Below are 22,526 nucleotides of genomic sequence, written 5' to 3'. Positions count from 1 at the left end.
TGTAAAATAACCTTAAACTGTAGTATGTTCTCAGAGAGAATATTTATCATACAATAAACACATAAGATTGATTTGTCTTTACATTAGCAGGTTTATCTTCACACCCATAATAGCTGGAACATCGATCACAGGAAGTGTGCTGTTAGCGTGACACACCGGACACTGTTAATTATTTAAAAGGATCACCGACTATTAAGGTTTTTTTTGCCTCACCTTAACCATTATCTGTATCAACCAGTTTGTTTTCCTCTCAATTAGGCACGCAGGCAGTAAGCAACACCCATCTCCCATTACTGGGATATGCCAACAGAGGCCATGGGGGAAGGGAAAATAACAGGCTGCTGTTGTTGTTATCACTGCTGCGACGGCTGCTGCTGCCATTGAGGGATTGTTTTTTAGCATTTTCTTGGCTGCATTTCATGTCTTTATTCTCTCCACCATAACTCTGGCCTCTGCTATTAAACCTTTGTCCTTCTCTTTTGGAGGTCTAAAATGGATGGGTCACTGAAACCTAACCCGAGTCAGAGCCATGATGCGGTTGCTGTCTTTTCCTTAGACCCCTGTGCTGGGCGGACAACATTAAGCTATAAAAACAAGCCCAGGTTATGGTGATTTAATATCAGTGAAATACAGCCAGGAGTAGGCAAGTTGGATTTGACATGTTTCTTCAGCCATAGCTATTAAAGGTACCTCTGTTTATACTTTGTCTTTATTAACTCCATACAGGACCAGAATCCTGGTATCCTGTATTTATTTAAATAATCGGTTAAACTTTAAAATGTCATAGACAAATGTCAGAGATGCTCTCAGACACATTTTCAAAAACAAATTGATTTGAATCCAACTTGTAATTAAAACCCCACGATATTAAAGGTGGGGAATGTAATTTATTTCAGAAACGCTTTTTGTTATATTCCATGGAATGCTCTTAACATCCCGATAGCAGTGAATATATTAAAGGAGGGACTCTGTAAGGAAGTCTGAAGGAAGAGGCAGATTTTTTTCCGGTTGTGTACTTTCAAATTCTAGCGCACTCGAGCTGGTTTCTCCAAAATTACATACTCCACCCTTTAATGTATAATGATGATATGAAGAGAAACTCACTAAACCCTGACATTTGTAAAGCCAAACCATTTGTATTAGATACAATTTGCGGTTTTATGAGCTCAAACTCTCATGTCGAGAAACTAAAGTATAACTAGCATCTGTGAGAGCTTAAAGGTGACCTATCATGCAAAATGCACTTTTGTATGTCTTTTACACATGAACATGTGTCCCCGGTGTTCCAGGGAACTCACCAAGTGTCAGAAAACACAACCCTCTCTATTTTCCTCCATACCCAAATCTCTAAAAAAGGGGCTGCAACGGATCTGATACAGACTGATCCAGATTTGAACACTTCTCTGACGTCACAGAAGTGGCGCTACGGCTATTGGGCCAACTCCACCAATCAGGAGGAGACAGCCACGGACATTGCCGTTGGAAAGCGCTGGAGACGCTGTAGTACATATGCCAGGGCTATAGATGGTGCTGTTCTCACAGAATCAGCCCATGCAAAGACAGTGTTAAATTGAGCGAAATGAGGAATGGCTAAAATGCATGATATGTTTGGTATTTTGAAAAATAAAAAATATAAATATGCCTTATATAGGTATGGTCCTACACTATATTATTCAAATATAGCATGATAGCTCCACTTTAAACACATTTTTATTTATTTAAATAAGCGTTATTTTGCCATTGGGCTTATTAAATTACCTCAATGTCAAATACATTATCACATTAGTTTCTCTTTTTGTTTCTGTTTCCACTCTCATTGTGTCATGGACTTTAATCATTTAAGCAATAGAGCATGAATAAGCTCCTGACCGCCCTCACAAATGCACTGATATCATGATTAACCAGAAATGCCCTGTTACCCACCTCTCGTGCACATGTGCATGAACGATGTTGTGTAGTACATAAGTGTACAAACGTTAGTGTGAGGTACCCTTCTGCGTGCAGACGGCCTCTTCCATGTAGCTTAAAGCTCATGTGGTGAAGATGTCTTCCTGCCACGCTGCGGTGACTGCTGCGGTCGCATGCTTCTGACTGTGCAGAGCCAGAGGCAGCAGAGTGAAGTGTGTCAGCCTGTGCAGCTGATAACACTGCCGCTGTCACACTCAGGCCAAAGACTGTTTGCTGGGGAGCCAAAGCGCGGGATGGTTTTGTGGCGCAGCACGCACTGGCATTCAAATAGTGGAACTGGGGTAGCCACTTTTTCCATCATCCCTTGAACTATGTCACGTCATTTATCTGATGCCACATGATGCGTTTCCATTTTCCTCATGGCGAGCTCCCCGCGATTCCCCCCCCACACGTCTTTTCCCATCAGAATGTTCCGCCTCTTGACATACGCTGAGCTTTATCCCACTGGACATGTTTCCTTTTTTACACTTTGTTAACCAAATGTGATTTCCACATGGAACAGTGTACTCACAGAATGTTTTATTCTCCTAGATTTCTTGTTTCTTTACATCTACGTGACACCCCACAATGGCAGGAGCCTCTCTATCTGCTTAGGCCACTGCCTTCTCGAAGTCTCTTTCATTGGAAGAGGCACTGACAGAATAAAGAAGAGCTCCTTGAGAGCGGAGTCTCTTATCAGTCTCCAACATCTGGCCAAGACTGATGGGCTCTCGGAATAGCTCTCCAAATATCATTGAGTTTGAGCTGCATAATGCTTGTTTAACTGCATATTTTCTACAATACTAATTCACCCCCTCTCATTATGTGCATCTCACCAAAGGAACCCATTCCTATGATTGCTGAATTCAGTTTCCCAGCAGGGTAGGAGTGATGTGCCTGTGCACTGAGTTGTAGGAAAAAGAGAGACTTGAAAGTTGTGTCATATGTGAGCAAAGGCACCAACAATATGATCATGGGACCAGTCCTGCTCATACAGATAAATATTACATTCACAGGCTGTTTTGTAAGGCTTTCACATAAAAAACGAATTTCTCCTGATTGCACTCTTTTTGAAAATGATTCTTGCTAAATTAAAGTAATCAGTGTAGATTGGAAACGTAAAACCTTGATGCACGGCAGCCCATTATATTAAAGCTCTGAGGTAATCTGCAGCTGATTTAAGAATGTATTCAAACACCTGGATCTGAATCTGCAAGTCACTGGATGCCAAGCCTGTGACCTTACATAAAGAGGGTCTGAGACGAGAGGTTTGTTCTTGTCTCGCACCATTATGAGTTGTGGGATGAACCAATCACTTTTGTTAATCTTTCTCTTGATCACAATAAGTATTTTCTTATCTCTACACAACTGTCTTTGTCTTTCTTGTGATCATGGATGAATCGTCACATAAACTAATATTATCTTAGATAAAATAGTGAATTAGAATGTGGTTTTGTCTAAGCCTCTATGTCAGGGGCGTCCACATTCTTTTCACCGAGGGCCACATACAGAAACATATACGAAGGGCAGGGCCACTGACTAGAGGGTTATTACCTCATAAGTTCTGTTATAAGGAAAAGTCAATCCAATGTATGCTTTCAGAAAAAAACAGCTCACAGTTCTCAAGAGGGGTTCATTTATTGTGCTGGCAGCTCATTTCTTAAAACAGGAGCTTCAGATTGCTTATAAGGGGAAATATGAAGGGTGTATTTCAAGGTTGCTATGTAAATGTGTTATTGGGCTTTTCTCTTATCAATTTAGATTTGTGAGAACATGTTTTCAACTTGAATTGACTGCATTTATTTGAAAATTGGGCCTATTAACACGTTAATACTGTGTAATACATTTGAACATAATATATTTAAGAAGTACAGAAGTTTATTATACTTAAGTCATTATACTTTTTTTATTTGCTGAGGGCCGATTCAAAATGGTCCGCGGGCCGTATTTGGCCCCTGGGCCGTAGTTTGAACACACCTGCTCTATGTTGTTCACGGTCAACTTATGCAACATCAACTTTTGGCTCAGTCGCACCTGCAGTCCTATTCATCTGCTGATGTTTTTATTTGTATTTATAAGGCCGAGTCCCCATGCGCTGCAGAACCTGCTGCGGTAATGCCGGCTGCTCTCCTAGGGAGTATAGGAGGGAGGGTTTGGAAGACCATGTGCTTCCTCCGATACTCATGGAGTCACCAGCTGCTTCTTTCTCCTGACAGCAAGGAGCTCCACCAGGAGGGTGCAGCGCATGCAGAGGATCAAAGAAAAGCGTGCAGATCGCAATGCAAAGACGTCACCGCCGACCAGTAGGATTCACCAGCCAGGCTACGAGGAATGCTGCCAGTTGGGTTTCATGGAGCTGGAAACACTGGAGCCACGGATTATAACTGAACGCTGCAGTGGTGGGCGAGGGTTTTCAATCTGCAACACCCATGTGCCAACCGATGTTACGTCTTAGCAGTAATATGGCCTATATATTCCTTTAGATTCACAACACTGTAATGTTCAATTTCAATTGATGCCTCTGTACATAATGATGGTCCAATTCAGGCTTGAGATGTACTTTTATGACATTTCAAGGAAGTGAAGGACTTTCAACGATTCATTCTACAGTATTGTTAAACAAAAACATAATTGTATGGCTTTTGCATTTGTTATGCACAATGATTTCTTTAAGAACACAAGCTCCCAAGAGAAATCTGAAGTCAAAATACATTTCAAGGAATGAGTAAAAAAGATAAAGCCTTTTTTTCTTGAATAATATTGGACACTTTCCCCTCGTTGAGCCGCTAAGGATAATTATTATTATTACCTCCGCCAGGAAGTTATGTTTCGCCTAGTTTGTCTTTGTGTTTGTCAGTCAGCAAGAATACAAAAAAAGACATCTGGCCTGATTTGAATGCAATTCTGGGGAAACCATTTGAAAGTTGATCCAAATCAAAGGCAGAAAGCAAAGCTTGTGGTTGTTGTTTTTTTTCATATGACCAAGACATCTTGTAACCATGAGCAGTCAAACCCAAAAATACTAACACCCTGTAGCCAATAGACCCAATAGAGACAGAGAATGTCATTTTCTTTCAAATAAATGATATACTTTCTAACCTGTTTGCTCATGTAACCTCAACGAGGCAAATGGGAAGGTTTTATCCTGTTGTGTTAGGAAGAGAAGGCAAGGAGCAAATGAATAATTCTTGCTGGTGACTCTTCCGGTGCTCAAAGCTATAGCCTGTGAATCATCATCATCATGATCATCATCATCATCATGAGGTAAAAGGCAACATCTTTTCATCTATTTGTCTGTCCTTTACGCTATGCCTGCTCGAGTGCGAGTGTGGCATGTTTTCTCCTGTGAGTGTTTTCAAAACCCTGGAAGGCATATCATATAATTATTTGTTTTCATATAGATCCTATCTGTGATTTTCTACACTTGTGACAAAATTGAATTCCTGCAACGGAAGAGCTTTGAGGATTACGCAGCATGGCCAAAATGTCCTAATTGCAAATAATGCAGCGCAATCATCACCATTTAATATCAATTATATCGAGGCCTTATCTGAAACACTCTGGCTCCCCTTGCAGCGAATAATGTTTTTTCTTTACCGGTTTTGTTTGAAATAAAGCATGATTAGCTCTATTCACACTGAGTAGCAGCATGCACTGTAAAGGACCAATTAAATAGCTCTTTTGGTATGCTGCCAGTTAATTCTCCGATACAACTTAGCAAAAACAATATCACAGGTGGCCTCTGATTATCCACTAAAACAACCATTGCTTGTATGTGATGCAGGTGTGATGTGATTATGAGTTTGTGGATATAGCAGTGCTTCACAGTTTAGCATTGGTCATTATGACTTCAGGCATTAAGGTGAGGTAACAAGCGTCCTCCTACGCTGACAGGAAGGCAGGGAGAGCAGAGAATCAATGGGATGTCATCCAAGATTCATCCCTAGAGAGCCAGGCAGCCGTGGGAACAGAGCTACATTTGACCCTGTATGGAAAGGGTAGCGGGGTCAAGCCATATCATTACTTGATTGGCATCAATTATTAACAGCACACTTTCACAGGTCCCACTTGTGTTATTGATGTAAATGTCAAAATTGATGCAACTCATCATCAGATCTGAAACATATTTTTGGTTCTCTTAAACACATCACACTTTTTCTTTCGGACCAGGTTTCACACCGTTTTGCTACACAGTTTAAACAGGACACACAGAAGTCATGTGTTAAAGCGAACTAAGTGCGTGGCAGTATCAATAGCTGAAGCCTTAGCCATTTGCAGTGCAATTTAAAAACTCAATTTTCAAAGCCCTTTTGCTGAGGGTGATAAACGGGCCAGTAATCCTTTAATTGTTCTCTCTGGCAGAATCACAGGAATGATAGATGTCTCATTAGAGACAGGGTGAAACTGAAAGTAAATAAAATAAGACTGAGAGATATCAGTTGGTTGATGATGGTCAATCATTTAAAGAAGGTTTGATGTATTTCCAATGAGGTAGAATCGAAATAAGACAGCAGGTTTATTTTGTCTAGTCACTTTCAGCTTTTCATTATTATTTTCAGGACCACAGACAGCTCTGTTGGCTATATGTCCCTTCCCCCTCTCACACGTGTGTTAGCAGGCATTGAGTTTATCTCTTAGAATCATGTATTGTATACAGTACCTCTCTCTAACCTAAAACATGTAGATAAAAACGGATAGGGTAAGATTGCAAAATTAATTGAGAAGCCAGCACGTAAACTTTCCCACTGTGGCAATAACCGCAGCTCTGCATATTCCCTCGCAGATCGTGGAGATATGCAGCAGCTGGCAGTGGCCGGGCAGCTCAGAGTCATTGGCCACCTGAGATTGCAGTGTTTCTATTGATTCGGCCGACAGAAGGCTAATATTGACAAGTGCAGCGCTTATTCCAAGCCGTCGTAATCTAGCGGGCTGAGGCTTTTTAATTTAAAGTCAGATCAAGTTTGACCAACATTGGCCCGCCGCGAAGGGTCCAATCGGAGTTCAGATCAGCTCCTTCTCCCCCCACTAGCCCACCCCTCCTCTCTCGGTCTCCCTCTCGCTCTCTCTGCCTCTCTTAGTTGCAAAAAAATGCTCTGCAGCTGGGCTGCACCTCAATGAACCTAATTGGTGCACTGTGAGCGACCATCATCTATCCACTGGATTTCCATCGCACCCGGCTTCCATCCAGAACATATGAATTTGCTCAGACAGACCCTTTTAAGGAGTTGAACAGATAGGTCGGAGAAAATGGCACAACGCGCGGTTTTGTTGCTACTGTGGCTCTTTGACAGATCATACGCAGGCTTTCCCAATCAGATTAGTATCGGTAAGTGTCTTTGCTTTGTTGAAAAAGCTGCAATGTGCTTTGTCTTGATAAAGATTGCAATTTTACACCGGATAGATGTGCGCGGAGCTCTGCGCAATGTTATGAGAGACAACTTGATTTTACGTATGCTGCGTTGTTAAAGCGTCTGATTCTGTGAAACTGTCGGTTAAATCTTTTGTTGTCTGTGTCATTGTAATCGCTGGCTAAAATAAATAAGTGTATATAAGGAGGAAGACGGGAGACAGTTGCCCCGCTCGATCTGAAGAGTTACAGACAGGCGCACTGGTAAAAAATGCGTGATAGTTATTCTTTCAAATATCCAGTCAGCCTGCTTTCTTTTACAGCGGGACGTATATAGTTCTTGCTCGCTGAATAAAATGTGGTCCGACACTGACATTACACTGTAAAGACACAGATCCGTTTTCTGATCTTGTTTTCCATCTCTTTAAAGGGGGACTGTTCATGCGTTCCACGGTGCAGGAGCACAGCGCGTTCAGGTTTGCTGCCCAACTCTACAACACCAACCAAAACACCACTGAAAAGCCTTTCCACCTCCTCTACAATGTCGACAACCTCGAGTCGTCCAACAGCTTTGCAGTCACCCATGCGTGTAAGTGTGCTTCTATTTCAGTCATGTCCAGATTCTTCCCCCACTTATGTCCACAGCAGAGCGTGCAGCATTATTTATGTCAAAGTCATACATGGACTTTATAGAGGCTACATCTCAATCCTGGCAGAGCAGTCAAGTTCATCTCACTTCCCTCTGGGTATTAACGCCTGACAGGAATGTACAAATAGCCTACAGATTTATATACAGTAGGTTCTTTTCTTATTAATCCTTTATTATTTTCCTGGTTTTTACCTCAAAGTGAATACATACTTTTTGATTTGATTTTACAGAGAATGCAGATTTGACTGATAACACACATTAACTCCATTTGTGTCTGTTGAGTTGTACAGAGGTGATGTAATACAAATCCATGATTTCCACACCGTAAAATAAGTTCCTTTGGCATCCTAGTGTACACATGCAGGCCTTGAGAATTCAGCCAATTAAACGAACCCTGTGTGAAGACTCAGCACCAGAGGAGTTGGAGCAAAATTGGATGTGGATTTTTTAACTGTGATTTATAAATATCTTTATTTTCACCATAAACTTTGGACTATTCAAAAAGAGAGGATTTCCATTGGTGCAGTAGCTATATGACACGTTTCCCTCTTCATGTGTGCTATTATTTATATTCTATCCCATTGTGCAACTGGTGCAGTGTCTGATCCAACAAACAACCCTTTTTGTCACATCCCCCATTGGCTGAAGTTTCCTAAAATGGGCAAAAGGAGAAGAAATAGTCGGGCATTCCATTTTGTGATGTCGTTTAAAAAGATGAGTTGGGCTGTGTTGAATGGCCGGCTTCAGAGACACACTGACTGGTGCGATTGAGTCTCTCTAACCCCTGTGAGGCACGGTCATAATGGCCCCTCTGACTCTCCATGTGCCCGAGCATCTCCCCCTGCCCGTCCTCTGACTCCCCCTGTGTTACAGAGCATCTCCCCAGCATTGCAGACTCAGCTCATTAGCACCCAGCCCTCATAGCATCTCACAGTGCTGTCATTGGGTGGAAGGGGGGAAAAATCCATAGCTCCCCAACCATCGGCAGCAAATGAGTTGGGCTCAGACCTGCAGAGGAGGTGGGTCTGCGCAGCGAGAGAGATAAAGCACAGCGTCATATCACAGGCAGCAGAGCTGCAAGTGCCCTAACGAAGGCATCCATAAGAAACAATAAGCAAATGAGAGTGAATAAATAATAGATAGTGCAGTGCAATTTCACGCATGTTGAAGAGGAAGGGAAGCATAGTACAAAAAGGCTTGATATCAGAATCTAATTAAATTCAGGGGCAGACAGAGCTTCAGTGTGAGGAAGTGGCTCCTGTGGGAGCCGTGGCCCCGTTTCTTTTTCTCACTGCCACGTCTTACCATCTCCATCAAGAGCACTGTCTCAGGCCTGCCCTGAACTTCTTATACTAGAACGCTGTGAGCTGTGAATGATGCAGAGTAACCAATGCTTAAAAGAAATGCATTGCTCAATGATGCAAAAATAGGAGAGCGATTGTCAAATGGTATTATAATGTTAGGATAGAGCCTCTCTCTTGCTTTGATGTGCATATTAATAATCTGCTCTGCGTGAAATTTCTCCTTAGTTCGGCATGTTAACCTTCTACATTATAAAGGAAGAAGTTCTATACTAAAAAATCCAATTATTCATTGTGCAACAATCAACAAACTCTGAGAGAGACGGTTTCAAAACAGATCTTTGTAATGTATGATCTAAGCCTTTTTTTTAAAGTAGTGCCAGGAGACTCTCGTCAAGCTGAGCTCCACACCACAGACAGCTCATGCTGCGCTCACTACAGTCCATAAGCACCTCAGATTGTCTCTACCAATGTAGCGAACAAAATAGAGATGACGCTTATTAGATATCACTTATCTGCTGACTTCCAGGCCTTTGAGTCTTTGACTCTGATGACTGAGGACCTCTTGTGTCCTAAAATGTTTGTTTGTCAGCGTTGTTGTTTATGCTGCAAACTGTCACAATTATTTAGTGGACATTCAAATCTCCTCCGTCATCGATAGCCCCATGTGTGTGAGTCAGACCTTAGTCAGCAGTAGCGCACATCTATTTTATGACAGGGCGATCTGAACTTGTGTTTTTTTCAAGAGTGGCATTCATGCATGTTTGGGGAGTACATCCATTTTGAGGCAAGCTTCATAGTTCAAATTAAGATGAATTCTGGCTGCCTAAGGCCATGCATAGAAGTTGAAATGACTGCATTTGTTTCTCTTCCTGAAGGGGATGTTCTGCTTTAGTGTGCACTCTCCCTTTACTCTGGGACGAACACTGCCAAAGTTCTGCTCTGACTCATCATTTAGATCACTCCCCCTCAATTGCTTTACATCCTCTAAAAGTAATATAATAAGAGGCGGAGAAACAAGAGGATGTGCATACAGTAATTCTAATTAAACTCGCTGCCGTTTATTTCCTTTTTAGAAACAAAACATGGAAATCCTTATGTGTGATGAAGGGACAGTCCCGTGTGAGAATAATTTCTTTCAAGTCAGCTTAAAAACCATATGCCATTAATTGAATTAGTGGCCGGCAGCAAAACAATGTGTGGCTTCAGTAATCCTTAAGGCTGGGCTTTGTACTGCAGAGACATGGTGTGTGCTTTGGTGGTGGGGCTGTTGTTGCTTTGAAGTGACATCAGAAATTGTGAAATGTGTAATTACCAATGCAGGGTCCATAATAGCTGTGGAAACTCGGAGTCAGGTACACTCACAAAGAAGACAGAAGGAGTTCAAAGCAAAGAGTTCCGGTTTGAAGAAAGCAAAGTAGACAGCATTAATGCTCCTGATGGTCACGGCTATCCAACTTAATGACACTGCCATCCTTTTCTCTCCTGTTTACCCTTCTTCTTCTTACTTTACCTGAGGCGAAGAAAACATCAAGCCCCCCCTCCGCCTTTCTTTGCCACGCTATGTATTAGATTACTCGCCTTGATTCCTGTTAAAGGCACATTTTGCAATGCTTGGCTTTTGAATCTCATCTCCCTATTCCTCATTGCTCATTCTGTCATTAGGCTAATGGTGTGTGTCCCCTCTGCCAGCCCTATTACATGTGCCTTCCCTTCCTTCATCGAATCCTTCAGGTCTTTAAACCCTGGCAGTAGCAGATGCTTTTTTTGGCCGCACATTTTAGCCACCGTCTCCCACCTTTTTTACAGTTGCAAGGTCCCCTCAAAAAGCATTTTAGTTTGGGGTATTCAAGGTCTAAACATATTTACAATTGTTGGAAAGTATGCGTTAAATATAATCTGGTCCAGTATGAATGAACGCGTCTTCGATTTTTCACAGCAATTTACTATTTGTATGCACGTTAAATCATTAACGTTCACTATGTATTGCTCCTTTTGTCTGTATGAACCACATTTAACTTAGAAAGAAGGCGTTATAACTTGTTAATCTTTAAGCTTTAGAGACGCTTATACAGTAGATATTTTTTGTTACCTCTGGACAGAAAAAGGCTAGCTGTTTCTGCTCGTTTCAAGTCTTTATGCTAAGCTAAGCTAACCTTTTGCTAGCTGAGGCTTCATATTTAAAGGTGGGGTAGGTAATTTTGGAGAAACCAGCTCGAGTGCGCTAGAATTTGAAAATACGCAGCCGGAAGAAATCTGCTACTTCCTTACAGAGCCCCTCCTCCAACACACACGAACGCACACATGACCAATGAGGGCACGAGATAAGTTTGTGCACAGATGGAAGGCTGACAGACAGGTAGACCATCCAGTTATTTTAGCCAGGCCGGCTCAGATGATTGGTCGTGCTTTTTACAGTACTACGGATGACATTTTTTTAATGGATTTTTTGTCAAAGCACTTAAGATATATAATAATAATATTCATTGCTATCGGGATGTTAAGAGCATTCCATGGAATATAACAAAAAGTGTATCTCGAGCCGGTTTCTCAAACTTACCTACCCCACCTTTAATGTACAGTTATAAGAATGGCATTAATCTTCAATTCTAACTTTTGTCAACAAAGGGGACCAGTATAGTTTAGAAAATGGCATATGTGTCCTTTAACAACTGATGATCTGATGCTAGACATTTCCGCTGCTGTTTTGTCAGTGTGAAGCATCGGCCTGAAAAAAAAATAATTATCTCACATACTTTGTGTGCTTAAGAAAAAGTAAACCGTGATAATCTGTGAGCAATGTCAGGAGTCAGGACAGAAAAGGTTTGGAGTCCAGTGCGTTTCATTCAGCAGTCAGGAAGAATACTCGCTTGTATGTCGACTTGGGAAATCAACTTCATTGACTGGCATTACCATAAGCCCTCAATATTATAGTGCACTCCTTTTTGTCTAGACACAACGCATTCTTAGAGACATCTTGTTCGATGACCTTTACGCCCACCCTGAGAGTGCTAGCTCTGCACATGTTGCCCAGAAACACCAACAACAGTCTCTTTGCACCAGCGGCAAATAACTATGCTATGCTATGACTGGCAAATGGCATATGTTGTGAAGCACAGAGGAAAAGGGCCCTTACCAAATCTTCGGGTGTATTGTTGTCTATAGTTTTGGGGCTGTTGTTGGTGTGTTGGATGGTAAACAAAGCGACAGGCGGGAGTTTTTTTTGTTGCAGCGCATGGACCTGACAAATAAAGGCTATGGTCGAGAGAAGCTCCTCAGGTGATTGTACTAGTGCCACACTTCTTTCGTCCTTGCAGGCTGTAACTCAGCTTGAAAGGTGTGACCGGGGTAACATGGGGGAAGCTGGGACAGAGCAGGGGAATTAAGTAGTCGGAGGATAGAGAGGACAACTGCAGTGAGAGAAAGCAAGAGGTAAAAATAATTGGACTAAAGGATGTTTGAGTTTATATATGGAGAGTGTGTGTGTACTTAAGTGTGCGAGTGAATGACAGAGAGCCACTTCTCCGGGCTATGGGGGTTGTGCTGGGACATGCCATCTCAGTCCAGCTGTGTTGTGAGACACAGATGGAGGTTTATTTATCGATGCATAGCCATGTGCATGCGTGTGTGTGCACAAGAGCCACACTCAAACACACTGTAGGCATATGCAGTCACACATGGTATAAACAGATCCCATCTCCCTCCTTAAAAATTGTTCTGCTTTATATCTCAGTGTTTTTGTACCAAAGCTCCCATGATACACTTCATCGTTCATCCAAGGTAAAGGTCATGGTAAAAAAATGTTGTTCGCTCACCCTGTGTCTTTGTGCAAACGTGATTTGCCATCTTTGAGGCTAGGATTTCTCTGGAATGCCATGAATAAATGAGCGTATTTTGATGAGCACCATGACTGTGCAAAAGACTCTGAGAGAAACACGAGCTGCTGTAGAGTAGCTCGTGTGAACTGGAGGCCAGGCGGTCTCAGAGGTCTGTCGAGGTGGGTGTGTGTGGGGCCTCAGATGAGCGCTACAGTAACGGCCCATGATGAGGTTACATGCTCTGGGACCAGGAAGCCCTCTGAGAGAAGCAGGACGTCAGCAGAAGCCAGTGATTGACAGCGTTGCTCAGATTAAAAAACAGTACGAGGCAGAGAAAGTCACATGTTCAAATCTGACTCAGGCGGAAAACTGTCTGGCTGAGTTTATCATATTATTTTTATAAACACTATTTCTTGCTTTTACAAGTGCTAATTGCTACAACATAAGAGCAACACAGTGCATGTCTTAAAATTAAGTGCAGATGAATTTAATTTGTATAATTTTCTTGAAGTCTTGCTGGCATCCCTGCTAGGGCTTGAATTGTTTGTTGTGGTCACATAAGGCAAACACATAAAAGACTGAAAATACTCCGAAAGCCAAACCTTAAAATGGAATATAATTTTGACATCATTTCCTGGCCCTGAGATGCCCTCTGCTGTGTTTTCATGTATTTATTTATTTATAAGTAGGCACACCACTGAAGCAGTAATGAGATTCAGACTAGGAAACATAGAACACTCGGAGGCAGATTCAACACAATGAATTTTTAACCGGAATATCAAAAGATCGTCTTAAACCTTACCTGAGGAGAAGTGTTGCTGTCGGGGTGTTATTTGTCTTGGAATCAATGACGCTGGCAGTCGTTATTTGATAATAAAAAAACAGCTATCCTCCCGCGCTGCTGTGGTGGCTTCAAATCTCCATATATCTTTCACAAACACTGGGCATTTGGCCACTGCTGCAGCTCCAGAATACCAAAAAGGAATCCAGCATAGGGACACATGTTTTGATTTAAAAGATGACTAAATCACACATATAACCCTGTATTTTTAAAGATTTCCCCAGCCCTGATAGGTATCAATCATTTGTGGTGTGTTCAGCCCTATTGTGGGGATGTCGGGGTCTTTGGATTTCCTATTGATTTCCTTTATCTATCTGCTCAATATGTACAGGCAAGTGTGATGAATTGCACGTGAGAATAGGGATTAAGGTGAAATGATTTTGAATGGACTGCCATGGCACCCTGAAGATATCATCACCCTATACAACATGCAGTTATTTCAAACAAACAGCCAACATACGATACTGAACAGAGTGTTGTCTTGGCATGATAACTAAGGCTTGCTATGTAATGCACACTTTTTCTGGTACTGCTGGAAATGCTTTACATGTATAAGGGACATCCATGATGGCTCTGAAACCTTCCACACTTAAACAGATTTTGTTGACAATAAAATGACCATATCTATCAAAAAAAAATGTTTACGCCATAGCTGAGCAATAAAACCCCTGATGTAACCATTAGGCAACCAACCAAGAATAGGTTGAAGAATAATTTGTGCACCACTGACCCACATGTGAGCTTTATGACAAACCCATGAATGCAAAGCGTATATCAAGCCGTGTTTTTTGTGAGCAGACGTGATGCAACATGACAGCCCATCTATGCTGCGCACATCTGTTCACCACTGTTCAAATAATAGGGTGGGTTCTGGACTATAAGTCAACAATGATAGGCGAAGTCTGTGTTCCCTTATTGAAGATGATATCAGCGCTGCGTTGTGATGAACAAGAGTAGCTGGCTGGACATATAAAAAGCAAACGATAAACACTACGAGGGACCGCACAGGAGGAGACACCAAATCTTGGTGGTGCATTAGACACATTTGCTGCCTCGCTCTGTGCGAAGAAAAACTGTTTATGATAAGAAAAAGCCTGCACATGGGGTGCATTTTAAGTAAAAGGAACAGGGGGCAAACTGCCATTGTGATCTATTCATCTCAGGTGCGTCAGGAATATGTCTGCCAGCAGCTCGGCTCCATGTGATGGCTGCTTCCCATTTAGTTTTCTCAATGAACGAAACCTCTCAAGGAGAGTGCAATACATTGTTTGTGACAGAGATTTCTTTTTATTTGAAAATGTCATTTACCCTCACGCACCGGTTGTGAATAGGCAGGGATGGAGCAGGTAGAGATGAAGAAAAGCTTTTTTTTATCTCCTGCAGAGATCTCTCACATTGCAGTCAGCGTTTTTTTTTTACTTTAACTCCCCCTCTCTGTCCTTCTCATTTCTATATTTCTCCCTTTATATATATTTAATCTCTCCCTCAAAGCCCATTACAGCCATGTTCCCGCAGTCACAGTCAGCCAGCTATTGGCCGTTCTCTAGACTCCCCTACAATACCCGTAATCACTGAATCAGTAATCCCCTACTTGAGCTGGAATAGCACATCCGCATCGTGCCTCATCGGAAGTTACTGCAATGGCCTGGCTTCACTGGGTGCAAAACAAAAAGAGGGAATTCTAAGTCCTCCTCAAAAGGAGCTGCTGACTGCATTGTCCTATCCAAGGTCAAACAGCTTATGAAAGAAAACACTTTTGAGCCTTTTATCATTGCTGAAGAGCGCAGAGAAAAGCATTAATTTGCACCTATGCTGTCTAATCTTGTCGGTCCGTTATCAGCTGTTTATTGTCTGGGTTCCCCTCTGTGTGTGTGACGGAGAGTGATTTCTGCGCTAAAGACAGGCAAAAATGAAGAGGACATCAGGGCGGCGTTGTGATGAATACAAAACATCAACAGGGAGTGTCACGATGTACTCTCCCAACTAGTAAATATTGGATCACTGTGCGACGGGGCTTCCATCTTCGAGCTCTCTCCGTCTGCCGACTGAGCAGATTGATCCACACGTTTCTGGCCTGTTTTAAAAGAGGCGGTCGCTAGCAGAGCCCTGCCAAAGCTGCATGTCTGTGCAGAAACAAGGGCTCCATCATGACTGATTGCCTGTGACAGTTCACAGTCGCCGGGCCACTGGAGCATCATAACCTTGTGAAACTAGTGTACGGGCACTCTAGCATACAGGCTGAAGGAGAGAAGCAAGAGAAGGAAGTCATTAGCATATTCCTTGGAGTGATACATTGATGCAAATACGACATGAGGTGCAATGAATAGCCTCTGTGGTTAAAATTAAACACATCTTTTGCAATGAGAGACATAATGCAGACCTACACATCTGGAAACTGGGGGGGGGGGGGGTGTTATGGACAATTACGGCATCTGTGATTGCAGTTGCATATTGAAGACCCACGCAATGTCAGAGCCCGATCTGTTGATGTGTCGGAACAAACTGCCCATGATGCAGAAATAACTTCTGGCAGGCCTGAGGAGCAAACCAAGGCCACTCGAATCACTTATATCTGGGTTGTCACCATAACAAGCGGCCAATATATTCCTTTGATTTACATTGAATGCACAAGATTAATCAAATCTGAATGAGTGCTGTAAAGGGCAGAATCAGAATCACATATGCGTGGGACTTTTCGGTTGTTGTCTACTTCCAACTTGTTTTTCTTATGTTGCTGTTTGGTCATAAATGAGGTGGTAGTTAGTTAATTAAGTGAACATGATGTTCTCGCTCATCCACGGCCCTCCTCTGTTTCTCCCTCCAATGGTTAATTCGTGGAGTGCTATTGTGAGGCTCTTGCCATTTCACACATGGCTTCATAAAACCTGTGGGCGTTTGCTCCCAGGCCGATGGCCGTGTTTGTGTGTCCATGCATGACTGTGTGATGAAATATTGAAGTTCTCTATCATCGACCATTGGGTTGCCGCCGGCGCGATTTCTGTCCCTTCATTTTGGTTTTTTCCTGCTTTCTTTATCTCGGTGCCGTGGTTTTATTTTCCCCGGCGTGGTGTGCAGATCAGGAAGGCAAACCTCATCTGGACCCATGACAGAGCTAATCCATCGCAGCTGCAGAATGAAAAGGCCGTTTGGAGTGAATCCATTCCAAAGGCCTCAATGGAAAGCTTCTCTCAGATGCCAGTGCCCTTTGCAGCCCTGACAGTGCTAGAATATGATGAAAAAGGATTGCGAGAGTTCAGTGGCTTGGCTATGTTTATGAGAGGAGGGAATAGTGGCGGATTGAGGCACAGTGCTGGAGATCGGGAAATGACGGGACCTACCGCTGTGTTTGTGTGTGCCTGTGTGTGATGTGCACTGGATTGTAAGTACATACCACCACAGAGAACCCTTTATCTTTTCTTCTGAGGAGGATTGTTAAGAATTTGCTAATCAAGGGTTTGTGAGTTTCTATGTATACTCCTATGTCGATGAGCTGTATTGAAAAGAAGACCAGCAATGGACAGTGGCCAGAAGTAGCATGATTTCCAGTTCCAAATTAACTGACCATAAAGGAACAGACAATCGGTGTGAATGGTTGAAGCCACATATCACCCTGAATGACTAGCATACCTTTCCTAAACCAAGGGCACAGAGACGTCAGTTCTCCTGCTTTCTTCTTCTTTTTTTATTCTTTGTCCCATGTTTTTTCCTCTTGCCCATTATATTGCCGCTGCTGCTGTACCTAGTGCTATCCCTGAGCAGTGAGGGGATAGACTTTGGGTCTTTTATGCACAAAGAAGCTTAAGTTTGGAAATTGCTCTCAAGTGGCCGAAGTCTGTGAAAAATTTGTGAACATTTAATTCCCAATTTCAGGGGTTTGTCTCAGAGTTAAGCGTTGTAGTCCTAGGATGCCCTGTAAGTGCACCAAAGTGCGGTTACAATAAAAAAATGAATACGAAATAAATGACAGGCTAGTCAGATTTATTTGAAAGAAAGAATGAGGTTCCATCACAGCTCCATCACAGCTCACAGCCCAACTTACTGCTTGAAGTTTGTCCTAGTGTTCTTGCCATATATGAACTCATAGCTTAACTGTGTGATAGAAGATTATCATCCCCATTACGCTCACTTTTGGTTTTTACCTCCAAGTAGATTCTTGTAATAAACCACCTTTTCCTCTGGCTGAAATTAATTTAAATTAAATCTGTTTAAAGTGAGTTTTGTGGACTATCCTGAGTAATCAACAAATTGTATGATATATATATATATAAAAAACAAGATATACATATATATATATATATATATATATATATATATTGTTTTTTGGTTACCATTTAATTAAAACAAAATATATATATTTTTGTGTTGGTCTCTTAGAAATTAAATGACTTTGCAGTACGTATGCTTTTCATCAGTAAGCCATTGTGATCCACTTTATGAGTTTTTATTTTGATCCCATGATACTGTTAAACGTGGAACTTGGTCTGACTGCATTGCAGCACAGTGAACACAGCAGACAAGATATCAGACAGGCCCCAAATTAAACCTAATTTCTTCTTATTGTTGTAAGTGCCCAGCACTTATCCAGACAATGGAAGGTCCACGGAGAATCCATTGTTTCATCAAATGCGAGAAAACTTTTGCTCTTCTCTCCAAGAAACTCTATAAAATGTCTCTGAAGTGAAGCCACTTGCTGAGGATCGTGATTGAGGGGAAATGTACTTTATAAAAGCAAGGTGAGTAAGGGCATATTCAAGGGTTCATATGCCAAGGCCCTGGCATATTTAGGATTACAGCTCAGTCACTGTCAGAGCTCTCTGTTCTCCATCTCTGTTTCTCTCGACTACCTCCAACATTATCATTCAGGGACGGAGCGCCATCTCAGCAAGGGCACTAATAAGATGAAAAGTGGCACTGGACTATACATGCTTAACCAAGCGTGGATCAGTCTGAGAAGGAGAGGGAATTATTTAAGTGATGTCTTCAAGGTTAACCAACTGGTTCCATCTCCCTTCCTCGTATTCTTTTATTCTTCCGAGACTGGCAAAGAGCTGGGAGAGTCTTGTCCTAGAGAGGCGCTGTTTTAAAATGCAGCTCTATAATCAAGCTATACATTGCAAATCCCTCAATGGCTCGGCTAGATTTGTTTCATCTGTATAGGATATGAAATGTGACTTGTAATTTGATTAGCGACACCGGGGGCAGAGGCTTAGTTTACACGTGCAGTAAGTGGACCATCGTGAGAGTGGCAGATTGTCATCCCCTCTCGGTGGCCCTGTGCGGCACACTCTTGGCTTTGCACGTGCATGTACTGTAAACATACACGAGACATGCAGATCAGAGGTCTCCCCAAAGGACAGAAACAACCAGTCAGGAAGAATTAAACTCAGATGGTTGGCACTCTAACTAGAAAACATTTTTTCAAGAGTCCTCGCTGCTCTGTCTTGCAGATTAGTAAAAGAGAAAACAGAAACTAGTTGAGCAAGCAAGACTGAAGTAGGGCAGGAAAAACAATCCAGTGTTTTGACGGTGATGGAGGAATAAATGTGCCCACCAGACATCCAAAACGGTTGCTTGTTTTTTTCTCAATCATCCGAATAAGAACAGCAACCGCCTCGGTTCTCAATGCCAGGTATTTACCCTGCTGCTTACAAGTGGAAACAAAACAAGTCAGTTTGGAGCGGCAGTCTCTATCTGAAATATCACCAAAAACCTCTACCCATGGGGAATTATTTATATGCATCCTCTGAAAGTATTTCTTTGTGAGATTGCTGACATTTCCTTCTCATGTCGCCTTTCTTTAACGGCATCTCTTCATGGAGTCCTAAAGTGAACTGTTTCCTGTGATCCAGCAGAGCTAATCGTCCTTGTTTGTCGCGAAGGCAGACCCTGACTGCTTCTGACAGCAACAGTTTGAATGTTTGTTCTGGTGGTCCGACATGTTAAACTCTCTCCTTCCCTGGTGTTTCAACTCTCACTTCCAAGGCTGATTAAACCTTAAGTTAGGGCGCATCGGCCTTCATTGGCTGTCCGTCCTCATGCAGTCGTGGCGCAATCCCCAACCCTCTCCATCCACGACCCCCACTTTCCTTCTTGCTTCATGCTCTTTTTCTCTTCACTTCCTTCCTATTCATCTGCGAAAAAGGGCACGCTTTAGTCCCGCAGTGCTGATTGGGAGGATTAGTGGTGTGTGAGGTTTTGTCACCAGCTTTCTTGGAAATCCAATTACGGAATATCATAAGCCTTACATGTTTCATACTCCGCTGAATCCTTCTTAAAATGCGCACAGACACACTCGAAGGGTCAGTAACTGTCCTCGCTGTGTACTGTGGCGACATCTTCTCGAAGGTGAGAGGAGTGATCATCTTTGAAAGGATAAGACAAGTCCTGTAGCACTCCTCCAGCCTCTGCATTGCAGCAAATGGTGGACTGCAAGAGCCTGTCGAAGAAGGGATTGTTATTTGTTCAGCGCGATGGGCTGTGGGATCTCTGAGCGTGGCTCTCGAGGTGGAGCGAGGGCCAAGGGTTTGGGTCTGTTATCTACTCGCATAGATAGTCCTTAATTACATGTGTCAAGGAAATGACATGCGGATGAGGGGAAAGGGAGATTTCTGCATGTATCCGTTGAGTCCTATCGAACAGAGATATTAAGTGAACCCTGCAAGATAACGTTATCTGAACTTTTGAAATGGGGAGTGTCATGTTTGACCCACAGAATGCTTTCAGCCATGTGTGCTGCCCTGTGTTCAAACTAAAGAATGATGGTCAGACCTTGAAGGTGAAAATATCTGTCAGAAGGAGCTGGAGTCGAGAGTCATTGACTCCCTGGGGGATTACTCACCAGCCACTCTCACACAAGTACAGGACTATATCATCAAGAATGCAGGTGGAGAGGAGAAGGAGCTGCGGGTTGAAGGGCTGCAGAGAAAAACAAGAGAGCAAAGAGAATATTTGATCCCCTGCAGTGAAGGGGAAGGACGTGCTGGTGGACCACATCGGACCTCAGTGACTCTGGTCTGAGGATCAGTTTCTCATGTCCAGTGCACAAAATGCATAGTCATTTGTAGCAGTCAAAGCTTATCATTATTATGTGCATAATTAGTATTTGGTAAAACGTCATTGCTTTCCTGGGTGACAAACGTCTAAATATGCTTAAAGAAAATATCCCAAATGCCCGAAAAAAGAAGGTCAGTAAATAAATAATATAAGTAATAATACAAAATAAATGAAAATACAGCGAGCAAGGACAAAATGCAGGAAACTCAAATATTGCACGTTTACATACCAAGTTTGGTGATACTGGTGACATGTTTCTCATGATAAATACCGCTGGTGTTCTGTAATGGCATTTGGGTTGTATTTAAAATGGAGACGATACGATAAGATAAGAGATTACATTCAAGAGAGACCATCCTAATTGGGAGGACCTATCTATGCCGGATGTTAAACCAATACCATTATACTCTAATCATATTTGCACAGGGTTCTCATGATAGTCAAGCTTTATTAATGACAACACAAAGGTTTTAGAATGAAGAACAGTTGTAATACTGTGAAGATTTAACTGTGTATATAGAAGGAAGAACAATTCAATCAGAAAGATTAGTAACATCATGTAAAACTGTTTTGGGACATGGAGACATAATTCAAACATGATAAGTATAATGACAAAACACAGTTTTGTTTAACATTACCATTAAATACTCTTCTATAACAGTGTTGAAATCAGATAATAGATACCAGTAGATCAGAGATATTTCTGTTATGTTCTTGAGCAATTTTTCTACAGCTTTTTTTTATTTTAATCATCCTATTAAATCTTTTCTCAACATTGTTCAAACTATTCGGTTGAATTGTAATGTTTGAATAAGTTATCCTTGTTTTACTTTGGCAAAGATGTGACAGCTCACATAATGATGATGGTATTTCTCTGTCATCCTGCTCACAGACCTGAGGTCCACTCGTCTCCTTGACTGCGGTTGTAGGTTATATATGAAACCTTCAGGCACAGCAAGCTATGGGATTAGGTTTTTTCTCCTATGGATGCCTTTTAGGCCGAATTCACGAGGCTTCAAAGAGAATGTAAATCATGCTAACCAGAGTCTGAATTTATGCCTTCACACAGATTTCCATAATGTCCTTCTCAATTGGATATACCACTCTACATTATGCTCGGAGAGAAAAAAAAACCCCAAATGCCTAATGGGTATTTTTTAATGTTATACTTTCGCAAAAATGTCCATGTATTCCTTCTCACAATATTCAAATATTTCACTGGTAGCTATACGACTCTACAATATATATCAATAGAAATCATGTTCACAATCAATATTCTAACTTGGCCTAATTTAAACTTGCACTATGCTAATATATGATTAAAACCATGCAGTTATTTTAAACTGGATGACATGTCCATTTGCTTGTTCTCAGAAGTGACGGCTGTCATATTTTGCTGTCAAGTTCTGCAGTGGGCTTCATGTGTTAGACTAAAAAAAAATCAGCAGCAGGCGTCAAAAAACCGCTCACACTTACATTGATGATAAAACATGTCTATATATATTTAGAAAAATATGCTTGTTTTTTTCTCTCGTTACATTTGGATCCAAATTGTTGCAAGGATCTTGAC

General features: G+C 42.0%; 1 protein-coding gene across 8 annotated transcripts in view; it reads left to right on the top strand.

Moving 5' to 3' along the window:
• LOC307032560 (glutamate receptor 3) overlaps positions 1 to 22,526 on the top strand; it is a 118,858-nt gene that overhangs the window by 27,719 nt on the left and 68,613 nt on the right. For 5 of the 8 annotated variants that reach the window (XR_013806301.1, XM_079670623.1, XM_079670622.1 and 2 more), the window contains exons 2-3: positions 4,164 to 4,346; positions 7,725 to 7,883. Coding sequence is in view for 7 of the 8 variants with exons in the window: in XM_079670623.1 (XP_079526749.1) it covers positions 4,164 to 4,346; positions 7,725 to 7,883 (342 nt within the window). In the remaining variant the exon portion in view is untranslated. Of the gene's footprint in view, positions 1 to 4,163; positions 4,347 to 7,008; positions 7,274 to 7,724; positions 7,884 to 22,526 lie in introns of those variants that run through there. The other 3 variants (XM_079670625.1, XM_079670624.1, XM_079670626.1) reach the window with 3 other exon arrangements.

This window comes from Notothenia rossii (assembly GCF_949606895.1).
Source record: "Notothenia rossii genome assembly, chromosome: 3".
Taxonomy (NCBI): domain Eukaryota; kingdom Metazoa; phylum Chordata; class Actinopteri; order Perciformes; family Nototheniidae; genus Notothenia; species Notothenia rossii.
Note: the sequence above shows the minus strand (reverse complement) of the source record. Positions and strands in the feature narration are given on the sequence as shown.